Source organism: Vidua chalybeata, chromosome 19, assembly GCF_026979565.1.
Source record: "Vidua chalybeata isolate OUT-0048 chromosome 19, bVidCha1 merged haplotype, whole genome shotgun sequence".
NCBI lineage: Eukaryota > Metazoa > Chordata > Aves > Passeriformes > Viduidae > Vidua > Vidua chalybeata.
The window spans coordinates 3546773-3572923 of NC_071548.1; the positions used below are offsets into that span (position 1 = coordinate 3546773).

At 54.4% G+C, this 26151-nt stretch overlaps 1 protein-coding gene across 7 annotated transcripts in view; it reads left to right on the forward strand.

Moving 5' to 3' along the window:
* Positions 1–25826, forward strand: part of SEPTIN9 (septin 9) — a 146560-nt gene extending 120734 nt beyond the window's left edge. For all 7 annotated transcript variants that reach the window (XM_053960150.1, XM_053960154.1, XM_053960153.1 and 4 more), the window contains 9 exons: positions 6416–6607; positions 10641–10769; positions 11170–11251; positions 11934–12071; positions 17897–18014; positions 20313–20408; positions 21237–21333; positions 22851–22902; positions 23690–25826. In XM_053960150.1, coding sequence (XP_053816125.1) covers positions 6416–6607; positions 10641–10769; positions 11170–11251; positions 11934–12071; positions 17897–18014; positions 20313–20408; positions 21237–21333; positions 22851–22902; positions 23690–23825 — 1040 coding nt within the window. In that variant the 3' untranslated portion in view covers positions 23826–25826. The remainder of the gene's footprint in view (positions 1–6415; positions 6608–10640; positions 10770–11169; positions 11252–11933; positions 12072–17896; positions 18015–20312; positions 20409–21236; positions 21334–22850; positions 22903–23689) is intronic.
* The last annotated feature ends 325 nt before the right edge of the window (positions 25827–26151 follow it).

The window sequence follows — 26151 nt, forward strand, 5'->3', positions numbered from 1 at the left end:
GGCTGCTCTGGGGTCAGCCTTGCTCCACGGGAAGAAGCTCCTTTACAGAGGGTGATCAGTGGGGCCGCATGGCCAGAGATCTCTGCTTGTCCAAGCTGAGGCTTGGGGTTGTTCATGATAATCTCCTCCTTTTTAAACATGGAGGAAAACAGCCTAACAACTCTTTGCAGGTTTTTATAAGTGGTTTAGAGCTGCTGTCTCACGTGGTTGGAGGAATGAGAATGTGGCACTGTGAATTGTGCTGCCAGGGCTACACGTGTTCGACCGGGGCAGGGTGGTGGTCAGCCTGGTGGCCAGCCTCACACCACACCCAGGAGCCACGGGCAGCAGTTTGAGGTTGTGGAGCTGGCACCACGGTTCGAGCCCTGGGATGGGCTCCTGCATCCCAGCCCAGAAACGCTGGTGAGCAGAGCGTGCAGCAGCTGAGGGGTTTAAGATGGGAAGGGAAGCAGTGATGGGGAGCCCTGAAGCATCCATCCCTTGTCAATAAAGGAGCCAGGAGGGTTGAGCTGCAGAGGGCAGGGGACTGCTGGGCTTCCGGAGCGGGAGGGGAAGCACACAGTGAGTGAGGACGGAAGCACACAGCTCGACCTGCATGTGATGTGTGCCCGTGACTTGTGCCTCGGGGCTGTGGCTCGCACTGGTTGCCTGTGGAAGCATTCACACCACAGCAGGAATCATTGCCTCCTTTTTTAAACTCTAAAAATGGGTTTATTCCCCACGTGAGTAAAACGCTTCAAGCTTGGAGCATCCTGCATGCTCAGGAGGCACCTGGCCTCCTCTCTGACAGCTCTTGGGTGGGTTTGGTCCAATGAAGCAGAGTTAAGCACACTTGTTGTGTTGTTGGCACCCAGGCGGGAATGCAAGGTGAGAAGGAAACATAACTGGTTGGTAGGTGGGCCTGGGCTGGTGGCCAGCCTGAAACTGTAGCCCAATGCACAGGGATGGAAGGGACAGACTCAGCGTGGGTCTGGCAATGCCAGCCAGGTGCTGGTGATTGCAGCTGAATAATAGGAATGTCCCTGGCTCTTTGTGCCAGGCTGAGTCACCCCAGCTTTGGTTTGAGCTCACATTCCCTGGTACCCACACTTCCAGCAGGGACCTGCCGCCTTCAGCACCAGGGGATCCCATGGCAGCTGAAAAAACCAGCAGTGCCTGGGCCATGCTGGGATTACATCCAGTCCTTTCTTTGCTGAGACTCGCCCAGTCCCCTCAGAGGGGAGAGCTGTGCCTCTGCCACCTCCTCTGCAGGTCGGATCCATTTCCACAGCCTGTGGTCACTGGCTCAGCGTGCCAAGGGGAGAGGCCCTGGAGGCCACACGTGCTGCAGTCCCCACAGCCAGCTGTTCTTAACCAGGAGCTGTAGATTTTCTCTTTGGAGCTACAGATGTCTCTGTGACATCCTACTGGCAAGATTCTCCAAGAGAGCTGCTCCCAAAACTTGAAGGGGGTTAAGGTGGTTCACACTTCTCCTGTGAAAACATCTGTGAATACTCAGCTTGGTAGGCTGTGCTTTCACACCCTGATACACCACTGTTCACTGCTCTGAACCTGCTCTCTGTGTTTGCACGAGCCCATCCCACAAATCTGGAAGCCCATGGTATTTCCATCCTCTGTTGTGTGGAGGCAAGGCAAGTTATCCAGTGTCCTGCTCTTCTGGGTGCTTGTAGCTCTGCAGAACTGGCTGCAGCATCATTGAAAGGTGGCCAGTGCTTGGTGTTCCCGGTATCCAAAGGGTGTTTCCTGGATTTACTCCCCAAACATTGCCATTTTGCCACTGATTGTGTGTGCATGCCTAGAGTGTGAGGTGGTTTGGATCTGTTGATGGGTGGCCATGGCAGAGGTGCAGCCTCCTGGCCTCTCTCTGGTTCCTCTGTGCAGCCACAGAGAACCAGGTCTGTCACCAACCCTGCTCCAGAACCAGCTCTGCTCTCCCAGATCACCAGCAGAGCATTGGAGCTGCTGGATTTAGCCAGGACCTGGGGTGGCTGGGACATTCCCAGTTCAGCCTCTGCAAGGGTGCTTTAACCCTTGTGTGTCTGCAGTGCAGCCCAGTCTGCTGCAGATCCCTGTCCCAGACCCTCAGGGAGGATTACCAGCCCCTGGCTTCGGGGTTTTGGGGGGCCCATGGCTGTCCTCACACGCCCTGCCCACAGTGTCCCGGGCTGTGGCAGCCTCGTGGCACCAGCACAGCAGCTCCAGCAGCCCCTGGCCAAGCCCATCCCACAGCACACGGCGTCCAGCTGGCCGAAGGAGCAGGAGGGTCCCTGGGGGGCTCCCAGGGGCTTCCCTCCCCGCGGGGTGGCTTTCATCTGCTGCTTCACAGATGTTGGCTTTGGCTCGTGTCTGACATGCATCAATTACAGAGCAACAGCCCCGAGCCTTTGGCAAGATCAACTTTGGAGCAGCTGTGTCCTGAGTCAGCCGTGCCCGAGTCAGAGCTCTGGCTCTGTCCCTGCTTGGTGCAGCACTGCCCTGGCCATCTCCACATCTCCTGTGCCCACGTGGACAGGGTTTTCCTGGCAGGGAAGGTCTAAATATGGCACAAGCACTTGTTCCCATGTGCTTGATGTTTATCCAGGAACACTTTAGTGTGAGAGAGCTGCATACTCTGAGCTCTCTGCCCCATCAGTGCAGTGATGGCCCCTTGTGTGAGGGACAGCAGTTGGGTTAAGGTGACAATGGGGAATCATGTGAGGTCTGGTCCTGTTCTTGCCAGGGACTCAGTGGCACTCAGGGATTTCAGACAGTAATGGGGTTTGTTAACCCATCCCTCCTTGCAGTGCTCCAGAAGGGTCAGCTTGGTGACACTGGCTCTGACAGCACAGGTTTCAGAGCACAGCAAGTCACACAAATCCAGGATGTGCCTATGACGCATCCCAGGCACTGCTCTGCTGCAATTTATTTCTAAGATCTTTATTTTTTAGACAAGTGAATCCTGGGAGTGGTCCCTGCCACCTGGCACAGCATCCCTGTGTGCCAGTGAGTGGTCCTGTGCTTTGGCTACACCCTCCTTCTGCTGGCACAAACCCCTTGGAGCCAAGTGTGACACTGGAGTTTTTGCTAAGAAAAGACAATCTCAGTGCTGGGAAGCTAGGAAAAAAAAAAAAAAAAAAAGAAACTGCATGTTTGAGTTGTGGCATTTCCCTTGGGAGTTTGCTGGTGCTGCTGGGGCATCGATGGCTTTGCATCCCTGCTGTCCTGCAGACACTCCTAGCTGCAATATACTGATTTTATTGTATTTTAACCCAGTCAGGACCCAGGTGCTTTAAATCACAAGTTCCCCACAGACCAGCTGGAGCACATGGGCTGCCCTGCCAGGCGTGCTGCTCTTCACATGGCTTTGGTCTGGCTGGAGCCTGGCAAGCCCTGAGCCCTTCTCCTCCCCCTGAGGGCAGTTTGGTGAGGAGTGTCTGCTCCCTGTGCTGGGGACAGTTTTCCTGCACATCCTCCTGCCCAGGGACAGGTCAGCCCTGCTGCACGCTGCCAGCTGCTTCTTGAGGTGCTGGAGATGCTCCTGGCTTTTATTAAGTGGATGATGGCTTTCTGCTCTATTTAATTTCTTAATTTCTCTGCACCTTAGCTGCCCAGTGTCCCAGTTTGCTGCCCCATCCTTGGGGCTGTCCCATGCACACAAGTGGTGCCTGGAGGAGTTAAACCCATTGCATAACCCATTGCTGCATATGGTGGCAGCATATTTTCCACATGATTTAGTTGCCGTTTTGTTGGGGTTATTTTTAATGTTATGCAGGGATTTTTTTTTGCTACTTTTGGCCTTGCCATTTTGGAACGGGGCTAATTTGGGATTTGTGGTGAGGCCTCATGCATGCTGGGCTGGTTGACTTTGTGAGGGGTAGCATGGCAGTGCAGTTCCAGCTGTGCAGGGTTCCTGCTCCCAGGGCAGTGCAGTTCCAGCTGTGCAGGGTTCCTGGGAGGAGTGGGATGCTCCCATGGCCATGCAGTTCCAGCTGTGCAGGGTTCCTGTTTACCATGGCAGTGCAATTCCAGCTGTGCAGCATTCCCAGGAGGAGTGGGATGCTCCCATGGCCATGCAGTTCCAGCTGTGCAGGGTTCCTGTTTACCATGGCAGTGCAATTCCAGCTGTGCAGCATTCCCAGGAGGAGTGGGATGCTCCCATGGCAGTGCAGTTCCAGCTGTGCAGGGTTCCTGCTCCAAGTGGTAATGCAGTTCCAGCTGTGCAGGGTTCCTGGGAGGAGTGGGATGCTCCCATGGCAGTGCAGTTCCAGCTGTGCAGCATTCCCAGGAGGAGTGGGATGCTCCCATGTCTCTCAGGGACAGCATGTTTGCTCTCCAGAAGCTCTATGAGTAATGCTCAGCTGCACAGCTGGGACTGAGGGTTGGAAAAAAGTGTTCTAAGTGACCCAAAAGTCTTTGGGATTAGTTCTAGGCTTGGTTTTTCTTTCTTTTTCTTTTTTTTTTTTTCTTTTTTTTTTTTCTGCTTGACCTGTATTAAGCATGTGGAAGTGTGCTGTGCTTGCAGGAAGAGTGTGGTTCCACCTCACAGACCCCAGCAGGGTCCAGTCTGAGATGGCCAGAGGAAGAGGGATGATGGGCTTGTGTTTGGAGGAGCCCCTTTGGCCCAGCCACACTCCTACAGAGAGAGGGAGGGAGAGAAAAGCAGGCAGCACATCATCAAAGGCCAGGAATAAGTGGAGTGAGATGAGCTGAAAGCTGTGTTGCTGTCTGGAGGGGTGAGGACTTTGCAAATAATAATGTTTTTATTCATAATAATAAATGATTAAAGAATAATAAATAATCATTGCAAAACACTGAGCAACAACAAAATGCTCACTTAGGCTGGTGGCTGCAGGGACCCAGGCACTGAGCAGCAGCAGCCTGGGGTGGGGAGGGCTCTTAGAAGTGTGTTTTCCTAAAACCTCCCTCCCTGTGCCTGCATCAGAGGAGTGTGCTGCATGTGGCTGATGCCTCCAGGAGCTTGCAGGGGACTGTGCTGATCTTGTGCTCACTCTGCCTTTGGGATATTTGCTGAATCTGCTGTGGGTGATGCAGAGCAGCTGGGGCTGGCAGGGGACAAGGCCACGTCACCCCGGGGCACTTGGGGCACTTTGTCCTTCCCGGCAGCTCCTGCCTGGTGCCTGGGGGAGTAGATAATTCCCTGTTTTTTCTTTAAAAGCTGTTGGCTGAGGCAGTAGTTTTAAATTTGCTCCTCCTGAAGAACTTTGTTGGGCTGGAGCATCTTGCCGGGGAGACAGGCAGCCTGTCTCAGAGGGAAGCTGAAGGGTTTGGGTTTCTGAGCAGATATGGACAGAATGAGAGCGAGACCACAGAAGCTCCGTGGCTGCGTGGGTGTTGTCTGGCACAGCCCGTCTTGATGCAAATATTTTGGGTTTTCCACAAGCCAGGGCCGGCAGCCTCTGATCTGCGTCAGCTGGAGCTTGAGGAGGGCACGTGGCAGTGGATGCCAAGGACTCCCTGTGTCTGCAAAGCCAGCCAGCTCCCCCCCAGAACGTGGCTGAGCTGTTCACACCAGCAGTGTGCACAGTGCTGTGATTCCAGTGGTGTGGAGGAGTGGGATGTGTAGGTCTGCCAGCCTTTAACAGCAGTGCCTGGGCACGGGGCTGTGGGGTAAAAGCCTTTGTCACTCCCAGGCGTGGGCTGAGGACTTTCTGGGTGCTGGGTCCTGCTCTGTGGCAGCAGATCAGCTGCTGGGGGAGCTGGTGTGCTCACACCCCCACAGCAGCATCCCTTTGCTGTGCCAGGTTTTGGTGGAGTGGGCAGGGATCGAGTAAAAACAGTAAACAGAGAAAGAAAATCCCAAATTTAATGTAATTATTGTGGAGGAAGATCCCACACACCTCTTCCTTCCCAGCCTGCTGGTACCGTGAGTCTCTGCACGTGCTTTACTCCTGCTTTGGATGCAGCAGGCAGCTCCTGTGATTCCTTGCCAGGAGTGATGCCTTGGGAAAGCTGCCCTAGAACAGAGGCTAGATGGAGTTAAAGAGTAAAACAGGTGTTTATTAGAAGGATCCACCTTGGCACAACAGCCCAGCCAGGGCTACACCCAAGATGAACCAAAATGGTCCCAAAATGCACGAGCGCTCACGGGGGCTCTCACTGTGATCAGTTCTGCTCCATTTGCACCTTGGAGTTCATTGTCCAATTCCAGGTTCAGCCCATGCAGTCCCATCCTGCTTGTTTTTCTCTCTCCAGCCCACATTGTTTGTGCTCTTGGGCCTGAGATTTGGATCATTTGTCCTTGGTGCCCAGCTGGAGAAGGAATTGTTTTGTCTCCCTGCTCTGCACAGAGAGCTCAGCATCCCCTCATATGAAGCCCAGACCCACACACTAAAGCAGCACAGAATGTGAAAAACATAAAAGCCAAAACCTGAGGCATCAGGAGCAGCACCTCTGAGCAGGCTGTGTTTCCCCCCAGGTCCAGAGGCCGTTCCCAGCCACGCTCCCGCCATGACGGACGCTCCGCGGGATGCCGGCCCCAAGCAGGCGGCGCCGGCGCGGCCGGACAAGCCGGCTGCGGACTTCGGCTACGTGGGCATCGACGCCATCCTGGAGCAGCTGAGGAGGAAAGCCATGAAACAGGGCTTCGAGTTCAACATCATGGTTGTGGGTGAGTTGTTCCCCCCATGCCAGCTGCCCGCAGAGTGCTCAGCTGGGTGTTGTCATTGTGCCACCACAATGTTTGTCCTCTTTGGAGCCTCCTCGGGAGCAGCGCTGGTGGCTCTGCCTTGGCAGTCAGCAAACCCTGCTCCTGAGGAGCTGGCCTGGGGTCAGCTCGAGTTAAAGCTGTCTGTGTGATGTGATCCTCATCCTCCTGCATATTGGGGTGCATTATCCATAGGCACATTCTGGAGGAAGGCACCTTGAGGGTTGTCAGGGCTCACAAGAGCTCCCTTGACAGCTCTCCTGGGAGTCCTGCCCTGGTTTGAGCAGTCAGCAGGCACATTTAAGGGCTCAGGGGGCTGCACTGCTGCTGGTATTCCAGAACCCTCATCCCTGCTGGTACCTCCATACCTCCAACAATTGGGGTAAAATTCCTGTTTGTGGGGTCTTTTTTGTGTTCAGGCAGCCCTGCTACAAGTACCAGGGAACTAATGCCAGAAGCAGTGATTTACTGATGGAAATAAAGAGCAGCAGGAGGGGTTTGCATAGCTCTGTCATTTGGCTCCTTTGGGGACCTGCAGGGTGGCACAGCAGGGATGAGAGTGTCCCAGGGGGTGTCCACATGCAAGGAGGGAGGGCTGGAGGGTTGTGTGCCCAAATCCTGCTGCCCACCAGCTCCTGCTCATTAGCACTCCTGGGCTAATGACCACTGGCTGCATCACTGCTGCTCTGGCTGCAGCTTCAGCTGTGGGGATCTGTGCTCCTGCAGCCCCCAGACCCCAAAGCCAGGGATGGCACAGCCACTGACCTGCAAAATGCTGGAGAGCTGGGCAGACACTGTGGGACACCAGCCAAGGGGGGGAAAGGAAAAGAAATGAAGATTTTCTGCTCTTTTCCACCTATTAATGTCTGACCTGATGCTGTGGATCCCTTGTGTGAGCTGGGCTGTGCTCCTTGGGGCCGGGCTGGTCAGGTAGCAGCTCTCCCTGCCTGTGTCTGCCAGGGGAGCTGCAGGGGGATGAGGGGAGTAAATCCAGGCAGTGACCAGTGGTGTGGTGATGGGGCCTCACCATCCCTTATCCTCCTGGGAGGAGCTGTGTAAGGCTACAGGTGTGGTGCCTGTGGGATATCCCACAGGGCATCCTGCAGGTCTGCCTGGGGTTGTGGAAGGGTCTGATCCAGAGTTTTTGCTAATTCTGTTAAAGATTTCAGTGTGCTGGAGCTTTCCAGCAAGCTCTGTGGATGCTCAGCCTTTCCCATTCTGATACTTCCATTCCCTCTACGGGGAAGGTTCCCTGGGTTGGGTGATCACAGCAAGGCTGGTCAGTGCAGAGCTGTTAGAGCCCTGGATGCTGAGAATTGTAGACTTCCTGTGTTAAAAGGCACAGACCCTCAAAAGAACACTACATTTGACCTGAGGCCATGGAGAAAGCTTCCAAAAAACCAGAACCAGTTCTTGGGAGGTGTTTTAACAAATCCAGTTCTTTGCTGCAAACAGAGGAATCACTGCACTGGTCCTGGGAGCCTGAAAGAGAGATTACCTGTGCTGAGCTCCCATTTCCCTGCTGGAGGGGGCTCCCATCCCTCCAGGAGAAGGCTCCCATCCCTCCAGGAGCAGGCTGTGCTGCCTCAGCACCTCAGCAGTGTGCTGTGCAGATGGGGAGGGATGTTCAGGAACAGCTCTGCCTTGGCAGCACTGTGTGTGGTAGGGAGGCCCGTGCTGCGGCGCCTGGAAAACATTGTTCTGCCCTTGGCAGGAGCTGGGCTGGCTCTTTACAGGCTGGGAATCCAGGGCAGCATAAACAAGTCGAGCTCTGGCCCTCCCAGAAGATGCAGGAGGAGCAGCACCTCGGGGAAGGGGCAGCAGCCAGCCCTCATCCTGCTGTGCCTCCCTAGGGATGGGTGTAGCTCCATTACTCCCATCCAGCCTAAGCTGCGAGTCCTTGAGTTGGAATTGTTCCAATCTCTGTCTTACAGGAGGGAGGTGACTGAGCATCACTGCCACGTGCCACGCTGGTCACTCCTCACTGTGTCCCTGTAATGGGGCTTTGTGAAAACCCTTTCCCCTCTGTAGCAAGGTCCCCATTCAAAAGGGTTTCACAATCCCAGCCAGAGCTGAGAGGGGGCTGCAGGCTGTGGTCAGCTTAGTCCCTTGTCCTCTAAAGTTGCAGAGATGAAGAGGAATGTCTAAACTTTTAAAAATCCCAACCCCAAAGCACAACTTTTGCATTCAGTTTTCTGTGCAAAGCAGCTGGAAGGAGAGCAGAGGTGGCCAAGCTCAGCTGTGATTTTCCCACTGGATTTCAGCTGTGGGAAAGGCAGTGGGCTGCAAACCAGGGCTGCTGGAAGGGGGCTCTGCCCTGTGCTCAGCTGCCTGTGTCACAGCCTTAGGGTGCCCAGCTGCACCCCAATGTGGCTCAGCAAGGTCAGCCTGTAGCTGTGGTGCAGTGGGACATCACATCCTGGCTGCTGGTGGCTCTCACCTCTGGTCCCTTTCCAGGCAGTGCAGCTGCAGCAGCTTGGACAGACACAAAGAGACCCACAGCAGTGTGTCACCCTGATTTCACCTGTCCCCAGTGTGTCACCCTGATTTCACCTGTCCCCAGTGTGTCACCCTGATTTCACCTGTCCCCAGTGTGTCACCCTGATTTCACCTGTCCCCAGTGTGTCACCCTGATTTCACCTGTCCCCAGTGTGTCACACAGCCTTCCCCTCTCCGCAGGTGCTCCATTTAATGGTGAGCAGTGATGCACTGAGAGCTCTGTTTCGGCTCTGCATGCCCAGCTCCAGGCCTGTTAGTGCTTGGCCCTGTGTGTTTAGGCAGCAGAGGACTGGGAAGGAACACTTCCCCCCAGCCTGGTCCTTGTGTTTCTTACAGCCCCACGGTGACATTCAAAGAGAGTTTTCCTGTGCTGGATTGCAGCCATTGGTGATGTTGCAAACTCAGCTCTAAAGTTGCTGTTTGATCAAGGACTGGGGTGATGCCAGGAGGTGATGCTGGTTGGTCCTACCTTTGGCTTTGGCAGCCTGAATGGGCCAGGACCCTGAAGGATGTGGGTGAAACCCTTGCTGACTCTGCTTAGGGACACACTGTGGGACAAGGGACATGCTGGTGGCAATGCCATGACAGTTGCCTATAATGTGTCTTGACAGAAAGGGGCCATTGGGTCCCCATGGTGTGTGCAGGATCTCTGCAGTGTTTGCAGGGGGTCCTGGGTTTTCAGTAGTTAATATTTTTCTGCTCCCTGGGTTTTGAGGAGTTAATTCTGTTTTCTGTACTCTGGAAAAATTGTTCTCCAAGCTCATGGGACAGCTGTTCCTGGAGAGTCAGGAGCTGCTGGTGTCCTTTCCACATAGATCAGCATCAGCTCTGGGATATGAAGCATGAAAATGCTTTTCTAAAAGCTGTTTTTTCTAAAGTTGTGGAATCTCATGTGCTTCTTGGGCTGTTGTTTGTGGGATTCAGAGAAGCTCCTGGCGTGGACCTGTGTCTGTGGAGCCAGCTGGGCCGATTGCAGCAGCAAGTTTGTTAGGGAAGCAGCAGCAGATGCAGCAGGCCTGAGGTTTGGAGGATTGTTGCTGCTGTTAGTCCTGTCCAGATAAAGGCTTGCCAAGCTGCTCCAAAGCCTTCCCTGTGGAACTGGATAGAGCAGACTGCAGGAGAGTAAAGGCACATTTGGGATGCTTTTTTCCTGGGGTTCCCTGGTCCCCGTGCCCTGCTGAGCATCACCACAGCCTTTCAAACATCCCCAGCACTGTCTGCCTGTCCTTGGGGTTGCTGGGGTTTTGCCTGGATGCAGGGCACCAGCTTTTGATTTGCTGCTTTGGAGCCAGGGAGGGGCTTTGCTACCTGCAGCATCCTCCTGGCTGGGCTGGACTGGAGCTCCTTGGCTCGGGGGAGCTGCAGGGGAGCAGCTGCTCCTTGTCCCTCCCTCCATCCCTCTGCCAGATCCAGTGAAGGCTGAGCCTGTCAGCAGCCCCATCCCCTCCCCCTGACAGAACAGGGAGTGCTGACTCTGGGTTATCCTGCTCTCTTCCAGGTCAGAGTGGCTTGGGGAAATCCACGTTAATCAACACCCTCTTCAAATCCAAGATCAGCCGGAAATCTGTACAGCCAGCTGCTGAGGAGAGGATCCCCAAGACCATTGAAATCAAATCCATCACTCACGGTGAGGCTCTGCAGGTCCCACCTGCTGCTTTGGCTTTAGGTCCTGCTCTGCCTTGTGTCTCTGGGGACTCACAGAGTTTTGGACCTCCATAAACCTCCACTCTTATCTCTCTGAGTAGGCTTTTAGCATCCAGAGATGCTTGCAGGGCTGAGAAAACATCTGGTTTTTATTTATTCATCAGCATTGAGTTAATTGTGTTGGAAGGGACCAGTGAGGTGGCTGTGGGGGTGGCATTTCAGGGTGGATATGGGGCTGGATCCCTTTGGAGGGCTGATTTGTGCCTCTGAGGAGCTGTGAAGGTGCATTTCTCCCCTGGGAGCAAGCTCCAGCCCTGCAGCTGATTTTGGGAGGGTGGGCTTGGCCAGAGCACCCATCACACCCCAGCTTTCCTCTCTTCCAGAGATTGAGGAGAAGGGGGTTCGCATGAAGCTGACAGTCATCGACACGCCGGGCTTTGGGGACCACATCAACAACGAGAACTGGTGAGCTGCCCCTCTGCCCTGGGTGCAGGGGGAGGGCAGGAGAGCCCCAGCACACCCTGACCCCATGCCCAGGGCTGGAGCCTGGCTCTGTGCCCCCCTGCTCTGCTAGCAGCAGGAAGGAGGTTGTTGTGGTGGCAGAGCAGTGCCATGCTCCCCGTAAGAGCCACAAACATCCTGCTGTTCCAGGCATGAGACAAGCTTTGTTTGTGGCTGGGAGCAGCTGTGTGCCAGCAGGGCCAGTCCCCAGACCCTGCTCATGTGGCTCTGGAGGCTGAGCTCTGCCCAGGATCCCTGGCACAGTGTCTGGCTCTGGGGATGGCCCCTGGGCTGGGCAGGGCTGGCTCATGGCACGGACCTTGTCCCCATCACCAGCTGGCCTGGGCTTGTGGGCTTTGATTCTGCTCATGCTCCTGTGCTGTGACACCCTGCAAGGAGCCAGGGCATGGTCCCAGCACTGTGCTGGGTCCAGGAGGAGAGAAGGGAGCATTTTTAGCCACTTGCTTGTCTAAAGCAGCCAGTAAATCCCCTCCTGCAGCAGTGCATGGAGCTGCTAAGCAGCGAACACCTGGGGTTTGTGATTTAGGAGATGCTGAGCATCCCGAGCTCTGCAGGCTCTGCTTCATGCAGAAGGTCAGGGTGGTCCAGGTCCCTCACACCATCCTGTGTTGCCCTCTCTCTGCAGCTGGCAGCCCATCATGAAGTTCATCAACGACCAGTACGAGAAGTACCTGCAGGAGGAGATCAACATAAACAGGAAGAAGCAGATCCCCGACACGCGGGTGCACTGCTGTATTTATTTCATCCCAGCCACAGGCCACTCGTACGTACCCCGCTGTCCCTGCTCCCCTCGGCCTTCCCTCTCCATGGCCCAGCAGCTCAGCCCTCAGGGCACTTCTGCCCGGGATCCTCCCATGGTTTTTGGGGCTTGAGGAGCTCGAGGACAGCTTGAAGCCATCCTCACGGCTGTATCACCTGGAGGCCTTGCAATAAAACAGCAGAGCTGCTGTGCTAACAGTACCCCAGAGAAATGTGGTGTTTCCTCTTCTGAAGGGCCATGAAATCCTCTCTAAGCTCCTGGGAGCTGCTGCATTTGCTATGGTCACCTGGCTTGCTGGACCAAGGATGGACACAGGTCTCAAATTGGATGGAGAGGCTACTTTTGCAAGCAGAACATTCTTTTTTTTTTTTCTTTGTCCCTGACATTGTAAGGGGAAGAGCCAGTTTTCCATGTGCTTCCAAGGCAGCAAGCACCCTCACCCTGTAAGGGTATATTGTAGGTTGTTTGACTAGTCTGCAAGTGGGATGCTGTTTATTCAGCCCAGAGTTCTCCTGGCTCTGGCACTTCTCAAATGACAACATCAGAAGGCCCAGATCTCACTCTATTTTTTTTTCCTTTTCTGTTTTTTTTTTTTTTTTTCCTCCTAGGCACACAGCCCACCCTGAAAATCTGGGGCACTTAAAATGTCTTGAAAAATGTGACTTAAAGTATCACAACAGAAAATGAGACCTAAGTTTCCTTTTGATTTGTGTCAATTCCTTCCACTTCTGGCTCTGTCTGCACTGGGGATGTTTTTGGGTCTGTTTTCAAAAGTAAACTTAAGCCTCCAGCACTGTATTAATGTCAGCCTTTTCCACTTCCCCATGTGGAGATTTATTCCAATAGAAAATACTTTGTTTTGCTTCTGTCAGTGGGTAGACCAAAAATGCATCCTTCAGTGGAATAAAATGACTGCATGGGCCAGTAATGCCCGTCTTGTGTAACTGATCAGGAGCAGAGGGGCTGATGAAACATTTATGGTTGAATACAATAAAACAGAGAAGGTTTCAAAGGGAAATGACATTTTTAGGCCAGTCTAACATGTTGCTCCCACCAATCTCAGCCCAGATCTGCAGCCCCTGCCTCGGCAGGTCTGACTTGCAGCTTTAGCTGTGCTCCAGCTTTTCCTCACCCCTCTGGCTGTTTAACTCTTTAAAGAACACATCAGATGCTCAGAGGGCTGGGCGTGCTGGGTGCCTGGCAGTGCAGGCAGGGATGTGGAGCCCTGTTCCATGTCCCCCGGCGGAGCCTCTCCAGCCGCGCTCTGGTTTCTCTCACCCGCCGGCCAGCAGCAATTGTGTGGATTTTCAGCTGCCTTTTTTCCTTCTCTCCAGTGAACATGTGTTTCCAATATCCGAGCGAGCCCGGCAGCTGGGGGCTGTTGTTGCTGAGCCCTGCACTGATCCTTTTTCCCTGCAGGCTGAGAGCCTGGCTGGGGCTGTCCCCCCTGTCACTGGCTCACCCATCCCCTCCTGCCACCTGAGGGGCAAACCCCACTGAGAGGGGTAAGTTGATGGGAAATTTTGCTTCTCTGAGAGCTCAAGCAGGCGTTGGAGTTCCTTTCTGCCCTCTTGTGAAGTCCAAATGATGTTTTCCGTCATGGTGGACAGGCTTTCCCCAGCAAAGGGTGACGTGGGCACCTCTCCTTCAGGGGGGAGCTGCTGTGACAGTGCTGTAGCAGAGGATCCTGTGGGGCAGCCTTGTCCTAGGGTTGTCACACGCAGCTGGCTGCAGGTTTGTGCCCTGGCTGAGGCTGCAGGTCCATGGTCCCTTGCAGCAGGGTATGAGAAGGGCATTGAGGTCCTTGCTGTGGTGCCTCTGTGTTCTCCAGAGGTGACTGGGAGGATGGCAGTGGCTGGTAGAGCTGTAGGGACCTGCACTGGGCACGTTGTCACCCAGCTTCAGAGAACCCCAGCACGCCCCCATGGTGCCATCCACGTGCTGCACTCGCCATCCCAGGTGCTTGGTGCTGCCCTCCTGGGGTGTGCCTGCAGGGAGTGTTTGTGTTGCCTGGGGAGATGCTGCTGGTGATGTGGGTGGGTGGGCATGGCACAGGGCTCCCTGTGCATGCTGCAGGCTGCTGGGTTAAGCCTGGGGTGAGAGCTTGCTTTTTCCTAGGGAAATGGAGTGGGGAAAAAAAGAAAGCAAAGCTGGGGCAGAGATCTGGAGGCTGGAGCAGAGGATTGCTTGGCTCAGTTTCAGTCTGGCCCTCCCATCCAGGCAGCTCCAGGGTTAATCAGCAGAGAAGTTTCTGCTGCATGAGGGAGTTCACAAGGGAGTTCAGGACAGGCTTTGCAGCCCATCCAGTTCACACACAGCCTGTAACACTCCCATGTAACTGTGCCTGTGAAGGCTGAGGATGGTGCTGGCAGGGGCTTCCAGCTGCAGCTGCGCAGGCTGGGCTCTGCCACCCAATAAATATCCCTGCTCTGACCCCTGCAAAGCTCTGTTCAGCTCAAGAATGGCTCTGGAACTCTCCCTGGCCTCATCAGCACCTCTCCTGCCTCTACCAGGGCTGGTGGCTCAGGAACTGCCACCTACTCTCTCTTTGCCCTCTGGCTGCCCCCTCTAGGTGCCCAGCAGCTCCCTGGAGCAGGTGATGGGGTTGGGCAGCAGCTGGGTCCTCACTGGTGTTTGCTTAACACACAGCTCAAATTCCTGCTGTTAGTTTGGTCTGGGGCACGACCAAAAGGAAATAACTTCACAGCTCACTGTGGATTTTGATTCCTGTAGCAGCATTTCAGGGGAACCAGCAGGAACCAGGAGCCTGTGCTTAGATCCTGTCTGTGCACAGTGGCAGAAATAATGTGTGTCCTGGGCACCACAATGTGTGCCCAGCCCTGGCAAGGTGTGCCCAGCTGCACAGCCGCCCCCAAGGCCAGGGCAGGAGGGGATGAGGGAACAATCAGCACCTGGAGTGTTCTGAGCCCATGCTGCACCTCCTGCTCCAGCCCATCCACTCCCCTTTGAGCTCCTCCACCCCTCCCAGCAAAGCCCAAAATATTTATGTTGTAAGTTAATAATATCAGGGACCATTTGGAGAAGGGGAGGAAAATAGATCAGGTGTTTTTATTGAGCCTTCCTTTCTCTTCTGCGATGTGCTTGGAGCAAATAGCACTTGTCACCACCTTAATCCATGGTGTCTTCACATGAATGTGATGTGTAGCTACAGGCAGACATTGTTCTTAGTGAAAAGGTTCACTTCCTTTTACATAATTAAGGTTTTGGGGGAGCTACCTACCTAGCAGGAGTTGACAGAATATCTAGAAACCTGCAGAAAACCCTAAAAACATACAGTTTGATCTGCTGGGAAGTCTCAGGGTGGTGCAGGGAGGTGACCTCCGGGGATGAGGCACTTGCAGGAGCCTGTGGGAGCAGAAAGTTGTGTCAGAGGTGCCTGGGTGCAGATGGGACACAGTCACTGTGCCTGGGGGATGCTGTGGACACAGCAGGGGTGTGGGCAGGCCCTGGCTCTGCCTCCTCTCCTGGCTCACTGTGGCATCCTCGGCATCCTCGGGATGAGTGAGGGATCTGAGGGATGGAACTCAGCTTTTAACATGTAGATTGAGCTGAAACTCTAATGTCTGCCTGATTGTGCATTCATCTGCATTGGCTCCCTATGCATCCTGGTCTTTAAAGGAAAAGCTGATGAAAGAGACAGGAACACAGGCTCAGTAGGGAAGAAGCTTTTAGAGGAGAAAAATTGTTTGGAAAATAGCAAAGAGAGAGGAGGGGAAAGAATTCTGCTGGGAAAGGAGCATTACTGCATTACTTCCTTGGAGGTCTGGGAAATACATTATGCAGAGCTCGAAACAATGTTTGCCAGCAGCAAGTCAGCTTAGATGTGTCCATGGGGGGTTCCTTGTGGTTTTTTCTATTCTTTTTTCCCTTTAATAGCCAAAATCTCTCTTTCCTGGGGCCCAGGGTGATCTGTGACCCTGTGTTTGTGTTAGGACCTCGTTTGTCCCTGTGCTAATGACGTGCTCGGGGCTGTGTGTGTTGTTGGTGTGTGGGGACAGGATCCACCTGGCACAGTCCAGCTCCATCCCTGGGAGAGGGGATGACCAGGGGAGGGTTCAGCTGGGTCAGCAGTGCTGGCTGCTCTGGGGCACCCTTGAGCTGCTGTTTTCAGGTCAGCTGGAGCTGAGTGGGTCTCTCTGGGGCTGAATGTCCCTCCCTCAGCACTGGAGCCATGCAGAGGTGTCCCCGTGGGGTGGGGACACTGCCTGGTGGCTGCTGAGGGGCAGGATCAGTCCCTTCCCCTTTGCACTCCTGTGCCCGGGTCTGCAGAGGTCTCTGAGCCCTTTGTAGGGCCCGAGGAGACCTTGGTGGGGTTTGGCTTGAGAGTGTTGGCAGTGGGTGATCTCCTGGCCCTTCAGTGAGGGCTCATTTCAAACACCTCCTGCCCAAAGGTGATCCTGGACCCTGGGGGCCTCCAGGTTTTCTTTTCAAGGCAACACCTACTCAGCTGTGCTGCTTGTCCCTCCCCCTCACCTTCTGAGCCACCGAGGGGGACCTGCAGCACCTGGAGGAGTCCCAAAGAGGGTTTTCTCCTGGTTTGGGACCCCCAGCAGTTAAAACACCTTCAGGAAGGACTGAGGAGCAGTGGGGGGATGATGGCCAGGTGCCTTCATCTCTGTCTGCAGGCCTTGGGCGTGGAGCAGTGTGGAAGTGGAGCTGTGTCAGTGCTGTCAGCAGGGAGGGATTTCCCGAGGTGCTGATCACTGGGGTTATGCAATCCCTGCAGTTTTCCTCTGCTGAGACTTTTGTTGTAGAGATTTTCTGACATTCTTGCCCTCTGGAACCAGCAGCATCTCTTCTGTTCTCTGTGAGCCCCTGGAGGATGTCCAGAGCTTTTTTTAATCCCAGCTGATGAATGTGAGAGGCACTCCCAGCTTGTACATAACCACAGACTTTAGGGTTTACTTAAAGTAAACCCTTTCTTACAACCTTTTTGTATGATCCTTTGAAAGAAATCTAGAGACGAATATGAATCACAGATTGTTGTGTGACATTGATGGAGAACTTAAAGGCTCTCTAAATCAAAATCCTGTGCAGACATATGATAAAACTTCAGCATGAAGTTTTCTGGGTAAAGTATCTATATCACTTTGAACAACATAAATATTTTGCATAAATATTGATTTACATTTTATCACTTTTGTACCACCAGTGTAACAGGTGCTTCCAAATACTCTGGGAGCAAATGATGAAGCAGATATTAAATGGGATATGCAGAAATACTCTCATTAAACTGTTCCAAGCAACTGGTGCTCAACACAGGGGGGAATGTGAGCAGGGACAGTCAGCTGTGGCCATTTCCACGCTGTGCTGTCCCTGGATGGCTGGTGACAGCTTGGCTAGAGCTGGAGCAGGTTTTGATTTGTGCATGGCAGCAGGCTGGCCCTGCAGCCAGCATCGTCCTGCTCTCATCCCAGCTCCACCAAGGACGCCAGTAGCTCTGGGCAAGTTCCTGCAGTCCTTGGTGGCCCCGCAGAGATAAAAGCCCTCTGCCACTTCACAGGGCTTTGGGAGGGTTCACAGAGATAGCGGCAGCTTTGAAAGGGAAATGTTTAAAGTGTTGTCAATCCCTCTCTTTGCTGTTGTGCTTTTAAGAAAATGTCTTTACTTGTCCTATCTGAAAGGAAGCGATTCCCTCTCTGTCTGCTCTTCAAATGCCCCTCCCTGCCAGGGGATTGCAGCAGCCTCAGAGTGCAAATCCCCTTTTTCCTGCTGTTTTCAAATCCCCTTTTTCCTGCTGTTTTCCAGGAGTGCAAATTCCCTTTTCCCTGCTGTTTTCAAATCTCCTTTCTCCTGCTGTTTTCCAGGCTCCGGCCGTTGGACATCGAGTTCATGAAGCGCCTGAGCAAAGTGGTCAACATTGTCCCGGTGATCGCCAAAGCCGACACGCTAACGCTGGAGGAGAGGGACTACTTCAAACAACGGGTAAGGGGCTGCTGCCCCTTCCCCGGGCTCCCATCTGTGCTAGCCCATCCCCTGCTGCCCCTGTCCCCCTCGTGGCTCTGCTGGCAGGGCTGTGCAGGCAGGGCCTGGCCGGGAGCCCAGTGCATTCCTCCGGCTGCAGCTCGGAGCGATCCCGCGTGGCCGCAGGGTAGGCCTGCTCTCCAAGCACTTCTTGTGTTTCTCTTGGATCTTTGTCAGTGCAGGATAAGTTTGAAGCTCCAGGCCTGCTTCCCCTGCCTCCTTCGTTGTTGTTGTTGTTGTTATTTTCAGGCTGGTTTCTGTTATTCTGGGAGGTTGATGCATGTAGGGGCTGGAAAAGCCTCCCTCTGCAGCATCATGAACTGATACAGGAACCAGTCAAAAACGTGTGGTTTGCTGAGCTCAGCTGGGTGAGGTTTAAGAGGGAAGCAAGGTATGAAATTCCCGTGGTTGGGAGCTGAGGAGGGGCTGTCTGAATCCACAGCAAGGCATGGGCTGTGCTCTGAGAGGTGGAGGTGGCCCGTTTGGGGGTTTGGTAAGGGACTGTAAATCCGTTTGTGTGGGTGGTGGATGTGGCTGCAGGCGTGATGGCCTCAGCATTCCCTGCAGAAGTAAAAACCACCCAGCTCCTTGATCCATGAGTCTGACCTGGGAGAAGTAAAGGGAAAGAGAGTCTTGCCAAAAGGGTAGTTTTAGGGGCCACTCCTTTGGTTATAGACAGCTTAGCCAGGGGTGGTTCCATGCCCCGTTGCAGGAGAGGGTGAGCTGCTCCTTCCCACACCAGTGTGGGAGCCCCTCCTTCCCAGTTCTTAACGAGCAGCATCAGCACTGAAATGCCCAGTCTGGTTTTGGGGGCTGATCCAAACTCTCCAAGCAATTTCCTTGGCTGGAGGCTGGCTGGGAATGGAGCTGAGGGGTGACCCAGGCTGGGCTCCCTTGGCTTGTCAGGCTGTTTGCACAGAGCTCTGCAGGGAGCTGGTGAGGGGACACGGAGGGGTGAGTCCATGGTGCCACATCTGCTCTCTGTGGTGGCTTCTGCAGGCTGCTGGCTCTACTCAGAGGTTACCAGTGCTCCCATCCCTGTGTCTGCAGGTGACTGGATGGCTCTGGTGCTACAAAGTCAGTCTGGGACCTCAGATGTCACCTGGGCACCCTTGGCTGCTGGTACCATGGAAGACCATGGGGACAGTGCCTGGCTCTGCTGCTCTGCACTGGCTCAGCACAGGACGAGCTCACCCTATCTCTGATTGCTTCCTGATTATAACCAGACCTCCCAAATCCTTTCAGATGGAGGGAGAACACGTAGCCACATGGTGTGTCTGCTCCCAGCAGATGAGAGGGCAGGAAATCAGGCCAACTGGGCACAGGCTGGGATCTTTTCCACTCATTCATTCCAGTGTGCCTGCATGTGTGCTTCCAAAAGCAGAGCCCTGTCTGCATCTGGGGTGTAGCTGGTTCAGAAAGATGATAAGTTTTGGGTTTGGATGTGGTGGGCAGGGGATGTGAAGCACCAGCCTGGCTGCAGGTTGGTGCCAGTGCTGTGTTGAGGGAGTGGAATGTGCTCCCTGGAGTTGGCTTTGTTGGGTTGTTCCCCTAAACTCAGTGTGGGGTTTGGTGAGGGGTGGGAGGCCCAGCTGGGGACATGTCCTGGGCTGGATTCACTGCTTTGTCAGCCTGCACTGTAGGACTGGTGTGCAGTTGTTGCCATTGGAAGTGGTGGGAGCTGCTGCCAGCCTGGGTTGGGGTTTGCAGCATTGTAGGAGAAGGCTGATCCTTCAAAGCTCCCTCTGAGCTGAGTCTTCACCCAGGAATCAGATTTTCAGCATCTCTTGGCCTTGCACAGAGGCAAAGTCCTTAAAGTCTGCCCTTCCAAGCCGTGTCCTTGTCCCCCCAGATCCCGCTCCTTTTCCAAGGAGTGTAAACAAACACCAGAGAGCAGCTTTTCACCTTTGTGTTACAAGCCTGGCAGCTGTGTTCCCCTTCACTTGGGCAGCTTGGGTTGTCTTGTTGTATTTTCCAATCCCCAGAAAACATCCAGCTCATGTAACTTCATCTCACTCTCTGTCTGAGCTGTGTCTTGGCACCAGGACCTTGCAGAGGTTCCAGGGCAAGCTCTTGGTGGGTATGTGTGGCACAGGTCTCTGTCCCCCAGGCGGGCTGAGTTTAGGATGGAGAGGGAGGATGCTGCTGCTGTGACTGGTGGGCATCACTCAGAGACGCTTTTGGCAGCAGCTGCTGTGGTGGGAGTGCATCTCCTGTGCCTGCCTGTCCTTCACCTGTCCCTGTGCTCTTCCCTCCTAGATAATGGCTGATCTCCTGGCCAACGGGATCGACGTGTACCCCCAGAAGGAGTTTGATGAGGACTCTGAAGATCGGCTGGTGAACGAGAAATTCCGGGTCAGTGCAGGAGCTGTGGCTGGACAGACCCTGCAGCTCCAGGGGCTGGGCATGTCCTGGGGGTTCCCTTCCAAAAGGCCTCTGTTTTCCTCCCAAAGCTGCTGTGCCCTGTCCATGGGGTTTGCCCTGCAGCAGGGACCCTGCCAGAGCTCAGGGCAGGGGTGGAAAGAGGATGGGAAAGGCTCCTTGGGAAGCCTTTCCATATTCCTTCCCCATCTCCACTCTGCCAGGTGCCCTCAGCAGAGGGTCCACGGCCCCTTCCCCTGCCTCAGGCTCAGGGAACAGAGGGGCCTGCCCATCCCTGGCTAGGGCAGCAGCCTTCCCAGCACTGGGATGGAATTTCACCTGTAGGCTGCCTGCAGCTGGCAATTCCATGCTGCAGGAATCAGCCAGCATTTTTTTTTTGGCACAGTAAAGTGGATTGGACAAATTCAAGGAAGAAAAATGTCTTTTAGGGACTCTGAAGTTCAAAGACACCAACTTGGATCAGGGAATGAGTTGGCCACAGGTTGCCAGATGCTGGGGGCAATTCCCAGGGAAGCTTTGGGATCCCTTTGCTCCAGCTGTACCTGGTGCCTGCCAGTGAGGGACTGGAGTAGGCTGGGTTTGGGCTGGTTTTAGGCTGGGCACATGTGCAGGAGATGCTGGTACCCAGTCCTGGGCTGGCTGTGGGCCCTGGAAGGCAGCACTGCTCAGGAACATCAGGGGCAAACCAGATCATCCCATGAAACCCCCCTGGAAACAGGAGGATGTAGGACTTTGCTCACTGGTTTGGTTTCCTGACCAGTTCTCAGAAGAAATCAAACCCTTGTTTTTCTCTTTCCACAGGAAATGATCCCATTTGCAGTGGTGGGCAGTGACCAGGAGTACCAGGTGAATGGAAGAAGAATCCTTGGGAGGAAGACCAAGTGGGGCACCATTGAAGGTACCTCATCCTTGCCTCCCCACCTGAGCCCACCTCCCTGCCCTGGCAGAGGGCAATAAAGTCCAAGACCAGCAGTAGAATTTGACCTGGATGTGGTGCTTCCCTGCCCCTCCAAAAAAAAGATAATTTTCCTGATGTTTGAGGACTGGAAACACCTTGGCCAATGCTCCTGTGCTGGGTTCCTGGGCCTTTGTGTGTCTTGGGGGGCTGCTGAGTTCTGGAGGGGACATTTCTGGGGGCCTCGTGGCCTGCCTTGCTCTTCTTGCACATTTAATTGCCTGATGGCAGGATTTGAGGGCACACCAGTGACATCCCCATGTCTCAAGCCCCTGTTGGAACGTTCCCCTGGGATCTGTACCCCCCAACATGCCTTTGGTTCGTGCCTTGTGGGATCTCTTCCCTCTTCCATTTCCCATCGGCATCTCCCTTTTTTCTCCCCCGTTTTACAATCATGGTTTAAAGGCTAGATGAAAGCTCCTGGCTCCAGCACATCTACACATTTCCCTGTTGATGGTTTCTGGCAGCCAGCTGGCTCATCTCCAGTGCCACCTCTCTCATCTTCCTCCCCTTCACTTCACAGGTTCCTCTCATTTACGAGTCTTTTTAATAGGAATCCTGTGTTGAGGGATGGTTTAACAAAGCTGCCAGGAAAATCAGTGTCTTTTGAAGCTCTGCTGCCCTCTCGTGCTGTGTCCCTGAACAGTCTGAGTTCAATGGGATTCATTAAACCCTCACCTTCTACTTGTAAAGGCATCTGCCTTCAGCACAGGGAGACCCCCCAGGACACAGCCATGGCCACAGGCAGCCTTTGCACAGCAGTGTTGTTTGTGTTTTGCCATTCCTGCATGATGTTTAATGGTTGGGCTCAATGATCTTAGAGGTCTTCTCCAACACAAAGGATTCTACTATTCTATGTACAGGATTGTTTGGGTAGGAAAAAAAAATTAAAGAGGAGTTCTTCCTCTAAGCTGAGTAAAATTCGAGGTAAAATAGCAGCTGTCAGACTGATTGTGGTGGAGCAGCACCCCATTGATTTTTCCCTATTGCAAGCACTCGCCCCTCTGGCAGCAGAGGCCTTTGACAGCAGGAGTTCATGTCCTTGCACAGCCCTGGCAGCCCTCAGCAGCATGCCTGGGATACTGCAGGATGCTCATGGCTGAGCTACAGATGAAACTTCTGTGGAGACACGCCTGGTGCTCACTGCACACTCACCACAGCCCTTCCCCTGTCTTGTTTGGAGTTCTGGGGGTTGTGCTGGGCTGCTGCTGGGAGCTCCCTCGTTGGTGGGACACTGGGAAGGGGCTGTGGATGCTCAGTCAGACCTCACCAGGGCTGAGCTGGGGCAGGGACCTGGTGCCAGCTTTACAGCAGCAAAGAGGACTCCTGAGTCCTGCACTTGTACCCCGGGGTGTCAGAGCCCATGTGAGCCCTCCACACGCTGGGGAAGCCCCCAGGTGCTGCTTGCCCCAGGTGGTGGCCATGGGGGCTCACTGATGGCTTTCTGTCTCTCTTGCCAGTGGAGAACACAACACACTGTGAGTTCGCCTACCTGCGGGACCTCCTCATCAGGTCAGTGCCCTGTCCCCAGAGCCTTTGGTCACCAGGTGGCATCCAGGGAAAGGGGACAGCCCAGCACAGCTTGAAGCAGCTGCTGCTTTGCTCTGCTGCTCCATCTCTCCAACCCTGCCTTCCCTCCTGGCCTGCTGCCACTCTGCAGCCCCTCTGCAAGGGTGGCCCCACTCTTTGGGGCTGAGTTTAGGGGGGAGAGGAGCAGTGGAGGGGTCAGGACATACTCCAGGATTACTGGCAGTGTGGCTCCAGCTCGTCTACAAGCAGCTTTTGGCCTTAGTGGTGCCTCACCAGTGCCAGATCTCACCCCCAGTTGAAAGACATCACTCTTCACTGGGGTTTCCTTGTGGGTCTGGGTGATGGCTGGTCCCTCTTGAAAGAAGTGTCCCTGCTGTGGGGGAGAGGGAGGCTGAGCCCCCTGGGCTTGCTAGAGAGCGGGCATTGGGCTCCTCCCCAGTTTGGCTGCAAAGTAAACTCTGGACACGTGATCTGTTGCTGGCAGAGTTGTGTGGGGCTACAAAACCTCACCCCAGGACTGGCAGGGTGGGGATCTCCCTGAGTGGGTGTTCTGCAGCCACAGGTCCTGTGTCCCCAGGCACAAGTGAAGGCTTCAGCTCCTGCTGCCCAATAATGCTGCCAATTATTGCCTTTACTTCCCTCCTGTGCCCTAAAGGCCCCATTAACCTGCAAGGCAGGAGGGACATTGGGACTGGAGGGTGTTTGGGGTGACGAGGGTTGGGGAGCAGAGGCTGGGCTGGTGTGATCGCTCCAACTCCTTTCCCTGCAGGACACACATGCAGAACATCAAGGATATTACCAGCAACATCCACTTTGAAGCCTACAGGGTGAAGAGGCTGAACGAGGGCCAGAGCTCTCTGTCCAACGGCGTGGCTGACAAGGAGCTGGTGGCCAACGAAATGTAACCGTCCCTCGCCGCAGCCAGGACCTCCCTCGCTCACGCTCGCTATTTCTCCCCTCTTCCCCCTTTATTTTTATATAAATCCTCTGCCACTGTCCCTCTTGCCCTGCTCCCTGACCCCCTGCCATGTAAACTGACCAAATAACCAGACGTGGAGCGGGGTGGCCGCTCTGCCCCTGCTTTGTGCCCTGAGATTTGTGCTCAGCCCCCGGAGCGGCGTCCCTGGCCCGGGGACCGTCCCTCTGTGGAGGTCGTGCTCTCGCTTGCCCCCAGCTGTGGCCCCACAGCTGAACCCAGGGCAGCAGATCTGTGGGGCCAGCAGGGTTGGGGTGCCCTGGGAGCCCCTGCAGCCCCTGCAGAGGCTCCTCTCCGTCCACTGAAGGCGAGGGTTCCTCCAGGTGAATGCAGCCTTCGGAAGCAAGGTACGGTGGGATGAAGAGAGCAAGCCAGTGCCATCCTTGTCTCCTGCCGCTCCTCCGAGCCCTCTGCAGCCCTCTGGGACCCGCCAGCCCCCAACCCAGCCCCTGTACCCTGTCTACATGCAATAAACTGGGAGTGTTTAGGTGTCACCTCGCCTGTCACCGACCCCCGGCCAGGCAGAGCGACCTGCTTTGGGAGAAGTGCCTTTTCAGACTGAGACCTTGCAATAGCGTGGGAGAGGGGAGGGAGGGTCTGCCTTGCCTGTCTTTGCAGCCTGCAGAAGGCTGTGAACCTCCACAGAGACTCTCCTTCCCTCTCCCTCGGCCAGAGCTGTGGCTGATGTCCTGGGAACACTTGTGTATTTATTTGTCACTCAGTTGGGTGGGTCTTTGTCCCCTGAAGGCTCCGAGTGTGTTTGTCCTGAGGGGGCTGAGCGTGGAACTTTGTCTCTGCAAAGCAGTGGTGGGAGGCAGAGGGTTGTCCTGTCTGACCCTTGTGATTCTTGGGCTTTTCCCCACATCAGAGGAGGCTCTTGGGTATCTGTAAATTCCTTTTCATTTCCTGGGTCCCCTGTGTGTACAGGGAAGATGCTCCTGTTTTGCTGGTCCTTGTGCAGGGGGTCTCTGCATGTGCTGACCGAGCCCTGCAGCTGTGGGGGTGGGCTGGGGGGTGTTTGTGGGTGCTGCTCCCCCTGCTCTGCCCCCAGACCCTTCTCTTTCTGTGTGTCTCCAGTAAATCAGACCCTGCAAGCATTAGGTAGCACTGTGACACAGGAGCAGGGGGTTCTGGAGCAAAGCTCTGCAGTCCTGCTCCTCTCCCCAGCTCCCCTTGCCTTTCTGGTGTCTACCAGTCTCTCAATCCTCTCTAAGGGAAAAAAAAACTTTTGCAAATCACCCATTTTTGGGGGCACACACTGAAGTGGCAGCGTGTCCCATCCTCTAGCACTGGAAGGCACCTGCAGAGCCCACGGGGGACAGCCTGGCTCAGCACAGGTGACCAGGAGGAGGGAGGAGGTTGCTCTCCCCTTGCTGGGGATGCCCAGGTTTTCAGGGGCTCCCCAGGGGTCCCCCCCAGCAGCCAAAGGGGTGTGGGCAGGGGGGTGCATTGTGAGAATCCCTTCTCCCCTTCACTCATATCCCCCCTCCACGACAGCCCCACGGAGCTGTTGGGGAACAGCAACTCTCTACTTGCTGACTTGCTATATTTTAGCAAAAGCAAAAATGAATTAACTGAAAAAAATATATGTATTTCAAGTGTTAAAAAAAGACTGAAAGGGGAGAAAAACCTCTTGTGTGAGGCACTTCTGCAAATGCCATCTTAAACTTTTTTTTTCCTCTAGTTGGTATCTCAAGCTGGGCCAAGCAAGTCATGCCGCTTTCTCCTTTGTAACCTGACTTTTTTTTTTTTTTTTTGGAAGGAAAAAAAAAAAAAAAAAGAAAATAATACAATAAAAGAACCCTTCATCCAGATCTATTAAAATGGCCTTTTGGGGGTTATAAGCATTACGAAAATTTAGTCCATTTTTGTATAAATAATAGTGTTTAATATGTATTTCCCAAAATAAATGTTTCGAATGCAAATAGAAGGAGGCTTGTTTGGAAATGTCTGTTCCCAGCCTTGATGTAATTGTTGCTGCATGGACCCTGTAGGGATGGGGGTGATAGGAGAGTCCAGCCCCAGAACTGCCCTGTTGAGGGTGAAAGATAATTCCTAACCCCTTGACTCGTCCCACCTTGGACACCTGCCCCAGGTACTCTACAAACTGCTGGAGCTGGTTCTGCTGAGCACCTTTGGGATGGAGCCAGCCCGATCCCGAGGGAGGCAGGTGGATCCTGTCCCTCTGCTTCCACGGTGGAGCTGTTTCCACTGTGCTTCCTGGTGCTTTTATGGAGAATTGGCTGCCCCTAGTT